Here is a 14,995-nt window from a genome sequence, read left to right as displayed (position 1 = left end):
TGGTAGTGCAACTCCTTAACCACTAGGCCACCAGAGCTCCCTCTAACAAGCCTAGTCGTCTTTTTTTTTTTTTTTTCAGTTTTATTGTGCATTTGTGTACCATTAGGCCAGGACCTTCTCTTGATTGTCTGGGACCTTGTTCTCCTGTTCAGACAGTTCTGCAGTGGTAACCGAGTACCATCTAGCTCTTCTGGTCTCAGAGTCATTGAGGTGTTGAGGTGGGTCATGTGGCCTGAGTCCTTTGGACTAATTGTTTCCATGCATCTTTGATTTTCTTCTCTCTCAGGATGAGTGTATCAGAGACAGTGCAATTGGTGCAGGACAGGGTAGAGTTTAGGACTGTTGTACATAGGGTCACGATGAGTCGCAAGTGACTCGACGGCACATAACAACAACTGCTTCATATGTGGAAAGAACAACAGTTGTACCTTAGATGCGCCAGTCTCACTTCTGTGTGAACATTCTGAAAGGATTTGTAGAGTTCAGAAAATGACGTTCATTTATTGTCACAGAATCTAAGCAAAAAGGGTGGCAGCCTGTGGGGTGTGCTAGGAGATATGTGAAGCAACTTTAGTTCTAAGAAACAAAAGTTGTTCAAGCAAGGAAATATGGTGCCTTAGCTGAGCACAGTATTTATATAGTTCTAATATTGATTGGATTACTATTTTAACCAAAACTGTTAAGTATATTGGAAAGATGATGAGGGAAGAGTGTGTGGGGTGGGTGGTTGTTGTTATTAGTTGCCCCGGAGTCATTATGACTCCTAAGGACCCAGTAAACAACAGATCTGAACCATGTCTTGTCCTGTGCCATCCTCATCGTCTGTCATACTTGACCCCACCGCTGCATCACCGTGTCAGTCCATCTCATTGAGGGTCTTCCTCTCTTTTGCTGACTCTCCACCTTACCAAGCATGAGGTCCTGCACCAAGGAATAGACTCCCTTAACAACATGTCCAGATTACATGAGATGAAGCTTTGTCCTCTTTGCCCCCAGTAACCACTCTGGCTGCACTTTCTCCAAGACAGATCTGTATGTTCTTTTAGTTTGTGAGATACTCAGTACTCTTCTCCCACACCACAGCTCAAAGGCTGCAATGCTTCTGTCATCTTTACTCATTTTCTAGCTCTCAGATGTATAACAAATTATGGAAAGACCATGGCCTGAATCAGACATACCTTAGTCTTCAAGCTGATATCATTGCTCCTCAGTAACTTGGATAAAATTGAGTAGGTAGATGAGTAAAATCTTTAGTTTTTGTAGTAGTTCTAATAATAGCTAACGTTGGTGGGGAAGGCAGTTGTGGTTCAGTAGAGGAATTCCCACATTTCATGTGGAAGTCCTGGGTTCAGTTCCTGTCCAGGACACATCCAATACCCATCCGTCATTAGGAGTTCATGTGTTGTTATGAAACTGAATAGATTTTAGTGGAGCTTCTCGACTAAGAACAAAGGCGTGATGCTCAACTCCCGTAACTCAGCTACTGTAAACCGGACGTTCTGACCCATAACCACCATGGGGAAGGCAGGGAACAGGCAGGATCCATGCCCCTGTACATGAGGCTGCCGAATGCAAGGCTGACTTGAGGTCAGCTGTTGTTGTTAGGTGTCATTGACCTCAGTATGACTCACACTACGAACAACAGCCCTTAACACTGTCCTATCCTGTGCCATCCTCATAATCTCTTGCACACTCAAGCCCATTGCTGAAGTCGATGTTTTAATCCATCTCATTGAGGGTCTTCCTCTCCCTTGCTGTCCCTCCATCCTTCCAAGCATGATGTCCTTTTCCAAGGAATAGGCTCTCCCACCAACACATCCAAAGTAGAGATTAAGTTTTATCACCTTTCCTCCAAGGAACACTCTGGCCACACCTTCTCCAAGAACTTTTTGTTCTTTTGACAATCCTTGGGATATTCAGTACTCTTCTCCAACACCATAACGCAAAGTCATCAGTTATTCTTCTGTCATTGTCCAGCTCTCAGATGCATAGCCAGTGATTGAAAAGGCCATGTCCTCAATCAGGCATACCTTAGTCTTCAAACTGACATCAGCTTTTTATAAAGGCTTACTACACGCACCAGGGTCAGCCTGTGCGCATTACATGCATTCAGTACTTCACTCAGACCTCACAATCCTCTGAGGCAAGATGCCATTGTCACTTCATAATTCACTTGAGGAAATGAAAAGTACATAGTTTAAGCAACTGGTCTAAAGTGCTCAGGTAGGGTTTCAACTCAGGCAATTGGATTTTAAAGCCTGCAGGCGTGCTGCAGATCCAGTGAGTTGTCATTGGGGCAGGAGGGAGATGACATGGTGGCCTGCAGGGCGCTGGGATGGGCAATCATGGGGGAGTTTTAATCGACTGACAAGGCTTTTGGGGAGCACAATATCTGGAGGTCAGTCAGAAGATGGTTTGACAGTCATTGGACCAGGAGTGAGATGGCTGCATCTGGTTACCATTTGAAAGATGAGTTGACAGGTCTTACTGGAGGAGCTCTGATGCAATCCTAAAGGTTTGCGGTTCAAATCTCCCAGCTGCTCCATGGAAGAAGGATGGACAATCTCCTCCTTTGGGATTTACTCCCTCTGAAAACCTGCTGGAGGGTCAGCTATGAGTTGCTCCCTGACTTGACAGCATATAACAACAACTAGAGGACTGAAATCCACAAGTGGTGAAAACAGTTATAGTTCTCAGCCATTAATGAAAAGGTTGGAGGTTTGAATCCACCCAGAAGCACTTGGGAAGAAAAGCCTGGGAATCCGCTTCCAAAAATCAGCTACTGGGGAAAACAGACAAACGCTTGGAGCACAGTTCAGCTCAGACACAGGGATGCTGAGTTGGAAGTAACTTGCTGGCAGCTGGGACTGATGCTGGAGGATTGGGCCCAGGGTGGGGGAGAGCCAGAAAGAGAGTCCCCCCACTGCTGCGTGGGCCTTGTCCAAATCTGCCGCCTGCCATCCTGGTTCTTATTTGTCTTGATGGCTCTTGGGCCATAGACACTGTGTCTCCAGTTCCCACTGCGCAGACAATTCCATGGGAGAAAATACAGGACTGGCGGGCTGAAGGTAGGAAAAGGTGGGAGCTGGCAGGGGCATGTGCTAGCACTAGGCACCGTAAGTGCTGCTCCGTCCTCTCTACATGCTACAAAGTCATCTTCTCACAGCTCACTGTCCCCCAAGCCTGTGTGACTGGTTTCACAAAGCCCACCCCTCCCTGGTCCCTGTCCTTGTTAATGACCTCCGTTCTCCTAGTCAGGCCAAATCCTGATCACAATCACACTCCCTCTGCTCACCAAGCAGCTAAGTCCAAAGTCCGGCCTCTTCCCTCTGAGTCACCTGATTTCAGGTTACCCTGAGTCACCTTCACAGGCTCTTCCCCACCCCCATCCAAAGCCCTACCTTGTCTGTTCTCCACACCAGTTGGATACAGAGCCCAGTTCTATCAAATATTTTAGTGTAAACTAAACCATCAGCAGCTGTGGAGTCCACTGAGATGCCCTCCTGACATTTCCCTGGGGAGGGGAGGCAAGCACCAGCCCTTAGTGTGCTGAGAAGACAGTATCCCTCCCACACATCAAGTGTGACCTTTCCAACATGCACACCACTGTGGGTGGCGGAGCTTTCTTGATGCACCAGAGTCCCCAGGCCACGCCTTGATGTGTTGGGCTGCCAGGGGACAGACACACCATGTTTTCCTGCAGACAGTCTCCTTTCCAAAGCTGGTCACAGAGAAGCCTGACACAGAGCTGTTGTTATTGTTGTCGTTGTGAGAAGCCATGAAGTTGCTTCCAACTCCTCATGACTCTGGATAACAAAACTCTGCACTGCCCGGCCCTGCACCTTCACACTGGTCACCATGCCTGAGCCCATTGTTGGAGGGGCTTCCACTTTTTCACTGACTCTTAACACAGCATGCTGCTGAGCTAATAAATGCACTGTCGTTGAGTTGATTCCAAGCTGCTCCCTTGGATTTCTAAGGCTGTGACTCAGGAAAACAGACTGCTGCATCTTCCACCTGTGGAGTGACTGGTGGGTTTGAACAGCTGACTTTTTGGTTGGCGGCCCACCACTTCACCCATTGTGCCACCAGGGCTCCCTCTGTTGGGCAGAAAGCACAGAGAAATGCAAGAGTCAGAAGAGTTGCGTCCCCACTTTTTAGCCTCTGTTCCTGTTTTCGAGTCACTTTACACAAATCATTCCATCGATTATGTAACCATCTGTGGCTCAGACACAGGCAGGCAGCAGACATTCCCCTTCACGTTGGAGCCAAGGTCGCTGCAGTTAAGTCACAGCACAGCGCCGTCCCCTCCAAGACCTTGAAGCTTGGCCGGGTCATGTAAATGGAGTGCTGGCTTACAGGGGCCTAGAGAAAGATTTGTTACGCTTTATTTATCAGTTTTCTAGAATAAATATTTATTTGAGAATAAGAAAGAAATCTGGAAGAATACACCTTTATTCTCTGCTTCTTAAAATCCTTCCACAAAGGTTGAACCTATTTGCTCTGGAAGACAGCAATTCTTCAAAACTTGTTCGTTGAACAGGCTGTGTCCATTTGACAAACCACCAAGCTTTTAAGATATGTGCCCTCTCCTTAGAGGTAAAGATGACTGCCATTTCCAAGACCCTCACAATCTACCACACAATAACCCAGAGTGGGTCCTGGACAGTGCCCAGCCAGGGCCTTCTGTGTCAGCCTGTCCTCTGGCCTCAGGCAGGAGGGAGCTGGGGTTGCAGGGCCGGGGCCTGTGTGTTGATGACTGCCCGGATGTGGTGCACCGGCTGACAGCGGGGCTCTGGCAACTGTGTGGTACTTTGGTTTTTGACAAAGGGTGATAGGGCCTCGTTTAGGTCTAACTACGGACATCCATACTTCCTTCAGTGGGTCCATTAGAGAAGGGGATTCTTTGAAAAGCTGTTCAGCTGCCACTTTTGGGGACCTCTTTGAGACCCTGGGCCACTCTTGAAATGAGAATTTCTGTTGAAGAATAAAAACCAATTCCGTTAGAGACAATGAGCCCCATCTTCTGGCCACAGGAGACAGACTGGATGAACACTCTGCAGTGGGAGTTACACAGAAAACTTTCCTTGAACAAACTGAAGCCATGATATTTGCCCTTTTCTCTAGACTAGGGGTTGGCTAAAGCTTGGGCCAGCATCTGGGTTTGTATGGCAGGATGGGGGGAGGGGACAAATTGAAATAAAGGTATTTTCTAGCAATGAAAATGGAAAGGAAATTCAGATTTGAATGCTCATAGAGTTTTATTTTTATTAATGTTTACTTTGTTGGGAGAGTATGTCGGTTTGCTCAGCCACTTTGTCCACTGCAGAGCAGTTGGGTTGTTTCTCTTTGTTATTATAAACAGACTGCAATTAACATGGATGTAGACAACTTTGTGTTACAGCCTTTATTTCCTTAAAGTATATACCTAGTATTGGGAATGCTGGACCTTTATTTCAATTTTTACTTAACACATCATATTTATCATTTCCAAAGTTTATTATTCTATAATTAATTATATTTTTAAATTATTCATGCACATAAAATTTTATTGAACACAACCACATTCATTTCAGTTTTGTCTAAGGCAGCTTTTGTGCTCCATTGAGCAGCTGGAACAGAGATCACATGGTGACAACGTCTAAAATACTTACCTGGGTGATAAGGGATGTCTTGCACACGTTTGCTGGACTTCACATACATTCCTTTGTTTCTTTTCTCATCCGTAGCTTCTCTTGCCAGAATGACCCAGGTCTTCGTCTATGGGACTCTCAAGAGAGGACAGCCCAACCACCAGGTCATGCTGGACCGTGCCAATGGCACTGCGACCTTCCAGGGCCGGGGCCACACGGTGGAGCCCTACCCTCTGGTGATTGCCGGCGAGCACAACATCCCGCGTCTGCTGAACCTCCCAGGGAGGGGACACTGTGTGGCCGGAGAGATCTATGCCGTCGATGAGCAGATGCTGCGGTTCCTCGATGAGTTTGAATGCTGCCCTGACATGTACCAGCGCACACAGGTGAAGGTTGAGGTCCTCGAGTGGGAAGGTGACAGCAGCAGCCTTGAGGAGATGCCAGGTGCTCGCCGGACCCTGCAGTGCTTCGTGTACAGCACAGACACCTACGCGCCGGAGTGGGTCCACCTCCCATACCTCGACAGTTACGACTCTCAGGGGAACCACGGGCTTCGCTACAACCCACGCGAGAACAGGTGACAACGGAAAGAACACTCTCATCCCTCCGAGGGTCCAGGCAGCCCTGGTGATTGTGGGATTACCTCATCTTAATCTGTGCTCAGTGAATCAAAGCATAATGATGCCCTTTTAAACAAACATTTGTCAAACTCGGTCTGGTGGAGGGAAAATAATCTCTTTCCATGAAAGCCTGTTTTACAAATAATTCTGACATCCTAATAACCAGATCCTACACTTTAATCTCTCTATCAGATACTGCTGTATTGCTAGCTGTTTAAAACACATTGTGGACTTGAATTATTGATTAAGAAAAATTTAGGATTTAATTCCTTTAAATGATGACATTTAAACAGAACTCAGATGCTAATATACTTTTAGGAAGGGGGATGGAGAGCTTTGCTTTAATTTATTAAAATTTTTAAATTAACATAAAGACTTTGTGTTGCAGCTAGATTTTAGCAGCCCTACTGTATTGATCCAACCTGCAGCACCTAGATGTTTTGTTCTGTTAAACAAAAGCTGACTGTGGATGGATCGATGTCAAAATTGCTCAAGGAAAAGAAGCTATACCTCAGAGAACACACAGGCTTAAGTTTCCTCACTTTCATGTTGTACTAACACACACCCTATTGAAAAGTATTACTAAACCTATTGAAAATTATTACTGAAATGAAACAGAAAAGGCTTGGGGACATATAAAAGTGTTCCTGCTATTTGGCTTTTTGGGACACCCTGCTTGGAAGAAGGCTCTGTTCGTGCCAGTCGAGCAGAATCATGGACACACACTTGCTAGTAGATGCAGCTGAGAGCGCAACTTTCCAGGGAAAGTGTCCCCAGCCCCGCACTGGGATCCAAGGCCCCACCGCTGGCTCTGGAGGCTACAGTGCTGGGCTGGGCCTTTCAGAGAAGAGCCAGCGCATTAGTAATTTGTTCTTCAGGCCTGACAGAAAGCTTAGCTTCCAAATACAAACAGCACTTAAAATAATTTTAGCAAGGCACGAAGTACCAATTACTACCCACCTCCATCTGATATTTTGTCAGCGGAGATTCAAATCGGTGCACGATTCTTTGCCTCTGCTCACCAGCAAAGTATGAAATGTATTCCAAGAATTTTAGGATCAAATGAAAATGCAGCTGCTGGTCCTCAGTAACCTCGTTCTCTGCTGGGAAAATCTCACTCACTCTTCAACTTAATGGTAGACTGTGATCACTAACTGCATCTGGCACAAATACATGATCATTATTTTTAGCCTGTTTTTCTTAATTGGGAACTTGCTTCACAAAAACAAAAAAAAATGGGGATCAGCTGATGATGATGAGCTGGTGGTAGGTACACTCACGGGGTGGGGCGTGAGGGAGCTCCCTGTCACCCTGGCCTGGTGGGAGGGATGCGTGCTCCAGCCTCCCTGGGAGGGGCTCTGTTCACAGTCTCCCGAAGGTGACGTGCCCAAGGAGCCCAGTGAGAGCCAAGGCTGGTGCTGCTGTTGTGTGACGTGTGCCAATTCTGACTCCCCGCGACCCTGTGACAGAGGAAAGCAGCTCCGGAGGGTTTCCCAATCTGTAATCTATGGGGGCAGATCACTGAGGAGCGGCTGGTGGGTTCACACCACTGACCTTTAGCTTAACACTTCACTGTTTCACCAACGTGGCTTCTTTAGATCTGAGGCTTCTGTCATTTAGAGCCATAGCATCAAGGGGGAATTTCAAGATAATCAGCTCGCTGTATGGTCTTTAGGAAGTTAGCAGTAGTCAGAGACAAGGGTTAGGTCTCTAGGATGGCTGAGGTAAGGTAATTAGATCATAAGATGGCAAATGGTACTTTAAAAAAATTGGAGGCAGAAGACTAGAAGTTGGTATAATTTTAAAAAGGGATCACAATGGAACACTGGTATTTAAAGTCTACTGGCAGGGACTGGATCTCCCTGTGTACATTGTCTTCATTCAAAAAAAGGGCAAACTAATATTTAGACAAATGCTCAGTTTTATTGATTTAATTTTGACACTAGGAAATCTCACAGCAGAAGTACAAATCATATGTACAAGTATTTATATCAATAAAAATTTTCATTGGTGATTTTTTGGCAGAATGCTGGTTTTGACTATATGTGGAATAAATATGACCATGTAAAATCTGCTGCACAGGAGTGTTCCTGTAAAATGCCTGAATAAATTGAGTGTGAAAGAGTAATAATAAAAATGGCTAATTAAATTGGGTGATGACTGAAAAGCTATAAATACTTCATTCCAATTCCACGAGCAGATCTCCTTCTCCAACTGTGTCTCCAGTTTTGCAGTGCACAGATTTCACCTTGAATTTAAAAAAAAAAAGGAAAGAGCAAACATTATTAAGGAGAAGCTGGCGGTAGGTAGTCTCTCAAACTGTACCTGAAAATGAAGTGACGGCTCGATCAGACTTGGGGCACAGGGACGGTTTACCTAGGGCCCTCCTCTGCACTCGGCCTCGCCACCCTCCACTTTCAAGTCCCCTCTGTCCACAACAGTCTGAGGTCTTGGTCCTGGAAAAGTGCTCACTGCAGTGCCTTCTCTGGAATCATGCACAAATTGTGGTTTTCCAAGCAGCATCTTAAAAGCCTCAATCATTCACATCCACTGAATTTTAAACACCTGGCCTGCCTAAACTTAAGGTTTAGGTTATAGAAGTTCCCCGTGAAAGTTAACAATATAATCAATTTAGTTTGGGTTGGTTTGTTGTTTTTTGGGTTTTGTTTGTTTGTTTGTTATTGTTTGTTTTTTTTTTAAAAAAGGACAAAATTAAGCAATACTTAAAGCAGGTACTAAGTGAAAGGGGAAACCCCCTGAGAGGCCCAGAGACTTCTTTTGAAGGAAGCACAGCATGGAGATTAGTGGAGGCCGGACCTGTGTCTGTGGACAACATGCCGCGTGTACTGTGGAGCTGGCATCAGGAAAGGCTCTAACTGCGCCTTTTCTTTCTACCGATGTCTCTCTTGAATTTGTGTTCAAAGATCTCACTTCAGCAAGGAGAAGTCGGGAAGAGACAGTCAATTTGACTTCTTGGAAGGTCTTGTGTGGGCATGAAAATGAATAATGGCTTAGCACTAATTGGCTTTATGGGCAACTGGGAAACACAAAAACGCCTGCAATGTCATTGAGTTTGGTATACTCGCCAGTGTTCCTGCCACTTATTGTGTGCAGATGACAAGGGCCTTTTTCTGTTAAATGCAAGCCCCGGGTTTCTAAGAATGACGTGAACCTATGCAGTGAACACTTCAAAGGCCTCATCTAGCAGATGCTATCTGGACTGAAGTGGCTGCTTTTATAATCTGGATGCCTCCGATGTTTGTATATGATGTATTTTTAATGATGCTGCAATTACTAGTTCAGAGGATCTGTTTTCATTGTGAACCTTTCTCTGAGAGGAAAGATGAGGCCCCCACATCAGAGCCCATCCCCAGGCTCGGCCAGGGCCTGCCCCTCTGGGCTGGACCTTCTGACTGCTGCTGCATCCCGGTGGGCTGGAATCAAGAGGCGTGGGAATGATGAGATGGCAGGCCGACTAGCTGAGCGAAGTCCCCGTAATGCCCCTGGAGAAGTAGCTCAGGGCTGCTGGTGGGAGGATGAAGCACAGGCTCTATCCTGAGCCCCAGCCCTGATGAAGGACACAGACAGATGGCGCGAGGCCTGCATTCAGAACTAGGACCACTACCCCTTCACCCAACAACACAGGGGCCCTTGTCATCACTTGACACTTATTCTAGTTGCTAAAATGTTGACTCATCATGGACTGAAATTCCATCATTTGACACTATGAGTCATAGACAACTTGACAGCATCTAACAGCAACAACAACAATAAAGTGTAACAGCAATGTTAAATAATCCCAGTGGACAGAGACAAAAATGTTTATACTAACATAAACCAACATTTTTCCTTGTTCACTTTTTAAAAAATAATTGCATTTAGAAATTAGGATTTCTAAAAATCTGCAAAGCACAACTATCACTTGACTTCCCCCAGTTCCCATGGTGGACACAGCCTCCTGTGCCCCTCCCATGTCAAGTCACCCTGCTCTGGGTCCACCAGCCAGCCCAGGGCCTCTGCTTTTTCCAGGCCTGCCTGGGTGTCCCCGTTGGCCTGCTCTCTCAATAGTCTATTTCATTCTCTTCTGAGGTGAGAGATCACAGCATAGAGGTCATAGCTCTAGTTGTAAACATTCTGGTGTCTGATAGTGTCCCCTCCATCACAATGCCCAATGTCCTTGTGGCTCTGTTTTACTTCCCAGAAGAACAGGGCATAGCTTTCACTGTTGTCACCTACCATCATCCTCCCAAACCCAAACATCCTTCAGAAAAGGATCCTTTTCCTGCTAACAGTGACTGTGAGTCTCAAGAATGATAATGAAGTAAGTTACTCCTTAAAAGGGCCATCTCGTGTTCTCTAAGGGAAAAAATGCATTTAAAAGTTGGACTGAACAAATTTCAGTACCAGTATGTCTTCCTTCCACCACCCCCTCCCCAAATCATGAAGTCTGACATGTGTACATGGGGGTTTCAGCTAGTCTTGATCTAAAATTGAATTGTTCTCTTTGTGAAGAGATTATCATGAAGAGTTACATTAATTTTTGCAATCTGTAAAGCCATTTCCTGCTGTGGCACCTAAGTCTCAGATAACTAACTGCCTCCAAGACAGATGTAAACATTAAAAATTAAAGATCCTTTAATTTGAAAGACATTAAGGTGAAGAACAATTATTCTTTGACTACCTGAGCATAGCACACAGACCCATTTCTGGAAAGCCCACTCCACATGGGGCAGGGATCCATCAGAGCAGAGAGGAAGGGAGAGGCCCCCGCCCATTCAGTGTCCTCATCTGTGGAGGTGAGGCAGGGCCGGATGCTCACTGTGGTCTAAGAGGCCAGGACTCAAATATGCAGATTCTCTTCTTGACCTCAGAGCTGCCTTGGAGCAGGGGGTTGTGAGGACATACCTTGCCGGTTTTCCCAGCTGCCATACTGTTCTGCATTTTCATGGCTTCAATCACACAAATTTCTTGGCCTTCTACTACCTGGAAAAGGAATGGAAAATAAACAGATTTTTAAAAGCACTCTAATTTTACAATATTCAGGGGATGGCATTCAGGAATCCTCTGCCAGGTACGTGACACTGTATGTGAACAGTAGCAAACAGCTCTATGAGTTCTAAGTTCATCTTCAGGAAGCAGCAGAGAAAGGCCACTCACTCTCACACCATCCAGTCCAGGGTGGAGAACAGCCTTGCTGGTGGGTGTGGAGATGCTGCGTGTGCTTCCCTTGGAATTTCTGACTCTGGCTTGGCCACGAACAGAGGTGCTTCAAAAGTAGAATGTTTCCCCCTTTGTGAAAAAATGTCCAGAATAAGCAAATGTACAGACACACATGTCATGCTTAGTTAAGAATCAGTAAAAAAGAAGATGACCTTCGACAAGACGGACTGATATAGGGGCTACAACAGTGGGCCAGATACTGTAAGGATTTGAAGCAGTTGCAGGCCTGGGTGGTTCTGCTGCACGATGGGCCAGAACTGGCTAAAGAACACCTGACGACAACAACAGACAGAAGGATCTGTGGTCGCCTAAGGAATGAGGGGTGCTGGATGGACACGGGAGTGACTGGTAATGAGTACAGGGTTTTTGGAGAGGTTCATGAAAATATTCTAAAGTTTACTGGAGATGGCTACATAACCCTGAATATACTAACCCCACTGAATTGCCACATTAGAAAGGAGTGAACTGTATGGGATGGAAATGGTATTTCAGTAAAGCCCTGCTGTGGTGCAAAGGTCGAGCACTTGGTTCAAGAATCAAGAATCTTAGTTCAAGAAGCTATGAGTGACAAAGATCTGGTGACCTAATCCTGTGAGGACGCCTAGAAAACCCTCTGTCACATGGCCTCTCAATGAACTGAAAAGTCAATTGAATAGCTCCCAACAATAAATCCCTTATACAACCAAGCATGGGTTTCTGTTTCTATACCTGGATTCTGGGGACTAGAGATTAGCATCCAAGCCATAAGGACCATCTCTGCAAGATGGTATGAAAGCCTGACAAGACACAGGCTCTCAGAAAGCACCTTCCAATGCAGACATGTTTTCTAGAGCTGTGCCCACCCTCTTGCAAAGGCAGTAGGTCCCCAAGGTGCATGCCCTTGCTTCATGCTCTGATGTTTGCCTTTCATTATGAGGGAACTCCAGGCTGAACCAAGTGTAAACCTGTGACTAAAGGCCCCTCTGGTTATTTTTTTCTCTCTGCTCTTTATGTGTGAGCATCAGGGACTCAGGCTGGATTTGTCTTCAACCTTTGTGAAGCAGGGCCTCCCAGGTGTTGAAATGGGAGAAGCCAGTTTCTCTGGGTGGTGAACTGTGAGGTGTGGGTGGGCCGTCCTGGTGTGGGGCTCATGCACATTCTCACCGCTGTGGCTGTGCGTGTCCGATGCCGCAGAAGTGCCTGGAGAATGTTCTTTCCTGAAATCCCCAGATGATCTCAAAGGCCCCCTCCCGGCCCCCCATGTGGCACAAGCTGTCTTGCTGGCAATCACGAGTGCCTGGGAGCCCTATGTATTCCTTTCCTCTGCTGTTCAGGTGGTGGGTTGTTTTTTCCTGGCACAGAAAAATAGGAAGAGAAGGAATGCCAAAGCTCGAGAGCTGGCACGGAGGAAAGACACTGTGCGGAAGAGCTGGGCTTTGAAACATTGTGCTCACTGCCCTTTTTGATTCATTCTTCACCTGGCATCTGCATTCCATAGAGACTAAAGAATCAACTTATGAAGGCTGTTCTTCAAAATGCAAAAGACTGCAGTGGGGGACACACAGAGACAATGCAAATGTTCCATCAGAGATGTCAGCACAGTGAGGCCTCAACAGTCATTTTAGGACCTTTTTCCTCTTTGAAATGCTGGCAGTGATCAGGAAAAACAGAGACGTGCACGTGCCACAGAAAGACAGACTTGTCTTCATGTCTTAAACCTTGGGGTATCCAGACTATGGCTTCTATGACAGAAGCTGAAGGCCCAGGGCTCATCCGGGTATGAGGTCTAGTGCCTGGGCCTGGGAAACAGATCTGAAATGCAATGGCCACCCATCATAAAGTTAGTCATCACCGCTTCACTTCTGGACTTGGCAGCTACCCCCTTTACTCCACCGTGGTCCCTGCCGTGTGAGCCTGCCATCTTCCTGTGCTATATAACGAGTCCAGGGTTTGCACTCCCAGGCCTCATGGGTGGCAGAACTCTGAACCTCTGCCAACAGAGATGACCACGAGATGTGGCTCACCTCTCTGCAGCTGTCTGGCCCTCATCCCATTACCTTGGCTCTGCTGCCCAGACAGCACCTCACTGCCTCTTTATATACATCCACAATTAAGTTACTCAATTTGATGATTCCAAGAGCTCTTCATCGGTTATACCAAAGGGACAAAGACTAGCATGACAATGAGGCCACAGGACAAAGGCTGAGAGATGGCTAGGCCATGAAGCCACGGTCCCATGCCAGGTACAGGCCCGTGGCCCCCTGTGAGGCCTGCTGGATGAGATCCTAGCCACTGGGGCTTCAGCACAGAGAATGAGTTTCTAGAAGCCTGTGGTCACTGCCCACTCACTAGCCCTTTGAAAGAGGTGAATGCTGATGCTCCATTACTAATAAGAAAAGCATACCTCTGATTGGGTCAGAGATAATCTGGGGAAGTGGAATGTACCCAAGTTCAAATACAATCTGATTGTTTTACACTGGGAATTTTAAAGGGACTTCACAGAAATGTCCCCAGGTCTGAAGTGACCCTGCTTCAGCGCCATCTTCACGTTGACTGTCTGCAGCAAAGTGCTGGCCCCTCAAATCAGGTAAGGGCACTTGCATTTCCTGTTTCCTGCCCCTACTTCCTTTTCCTGTACCTTTAGGACTATTTCTATTATTTAGCTGTACATGAGAATTAGTGGGTAAGCAGTTGCACTGCCAACCCAGCGGCCGGCACTTGGAATCCACCAGCTGCTCCATGGGAGAAAGATGAATAATCTCCTTCCATACAATTTACAGCCTCTGAAAACCCACTGGAGGGTCAGTTACAGGTCGGTTCTACTCCATGGCAATGACTTCACTTTTCTCTTTTCACTTAGAGCAATCTGTTTTCTAAACTATTTTTACTCATTCACCCCCGAGAAAGAACTTTTGTTCCTTTGATAGCCCACCAAAAAAAAAAAGGAAGAAAAAGAAGAAAGAAATGTGAGAAAGCTTTTTGTTCGCTGGGATCATTAGGCAAACATAAAGATGTACATGAATTTAATCTAATTTCAAGTCGTGTCTTCCCTCAGAAATCCAAGCCAGAGAAGAACAAGCAGGAGGTAAATGCGCTGTCCAAGGACACGGTGAAGCCCTGTGCAAGCCTCTGTGGATGTGGCTGGAAGCGGGCACGGAGTGTGCTCTGCCGACTGGCTCTGCATCGTGCTGGGCTCCAGCTCCAGAAGTAACCGAGGCAGCAGCACAGTGTCCTGGGCGCACACAGCTCCCGGCCTGGGAGTCTGGAGGCGGCTGTTCAGGCTCCCGTAGGAAGCACAGCCATCCTTGCCTGCACCAGAGGCCGGGAGGGGGCCCGGCGAGGCCGGCAATGGTGCCACCCTCGAGGCGCCCGCACTCAGCACAGCCTGGTGCAGCAGGGATGGCTCTGAACTTGAGAGGGCTTCCAAGTAGCCAGGCCGCTGCAGGAGCTGTGTGAGCGCGCTTCCCCAGCACTTTTGTGAATCAGCCCATGAAGCCTGACTGGTTGTGACAGGATGTCTCCAATGTTAGGCTTACAAAATGG

General features: G+C 46.7%; 2 protein-coding genes across 4 annotated transcripts in view; one reads left to right on the top strand and one right to left on the bottom strand.

Annotated features, from left to right (window-relative positions):
- Positions 1-5,734: 5,734 nt before the first annotated feature.
- On the top strand, positions 5,735-6,214 carry GGACT (gamma-glutamylamine cyclotransferase). The gene has a single exon (XM_006879385.1). It carries the CDS (start codon positions 5,744-5,746, stop codon positions 6,212-6,214), a length of 471 nt encoding a protein of 156 aa, XP_006879447.1. The 5' UTR covers positions 5,735-5,743.
- Positions 6,215-8,154: 1,940 nt separating this feature from the next.
- The window catches only part of PCCA (propionyl CoA carboxylase, alpha polypeptide), a 577,332-nt gene continuing 570,491 nt past the window's right edge, over positions 8,155-14,995 (bottom strand). For all 3 annotated transcript variants that reach the window (XM_006879382.1, XM_006879384.1, XM_006879383.1), the window contains 2 exons: positions 11,159-11,236; positions 8,155-8,501 (listed from right to left, as the gene is read on the bottom strand). In XM_006879382.1, the coding sequence (XP_006879444.1) occupies positions 8,433-8,501; positions 11,159-11,236 (147 nt within the window). In that variant the 3' untranslated portion in view covers positions 8,155-8,432. The remainder of the gene's footprint in view (positions 8,502-11,158; positions 11,237-14,995) is intronic.

This window comes from Elephantulus edwardii, unplaced genomic scaffold (assembly GCF_000299155.1).
Source record: "Elephantulus edwardii isolate Elephantulus edwardi_28Jun2011 unplaced genomic scaffold, EleEdw1.0 scaffold00003, whole genome shotgun sequence".
Classification (NCBI taxonomy): Eukaryota; Metazoa; Chordata; class Mammalia; order Macroscelidea; family Macroscelididae; genus Elephantulus; species Elephantulus edwardii.
The sequence above is the reverse complement of the archived record's forward strand: the minus strand, read 5'-3'. Positions and strand labels throughout refer to the sequence as shown.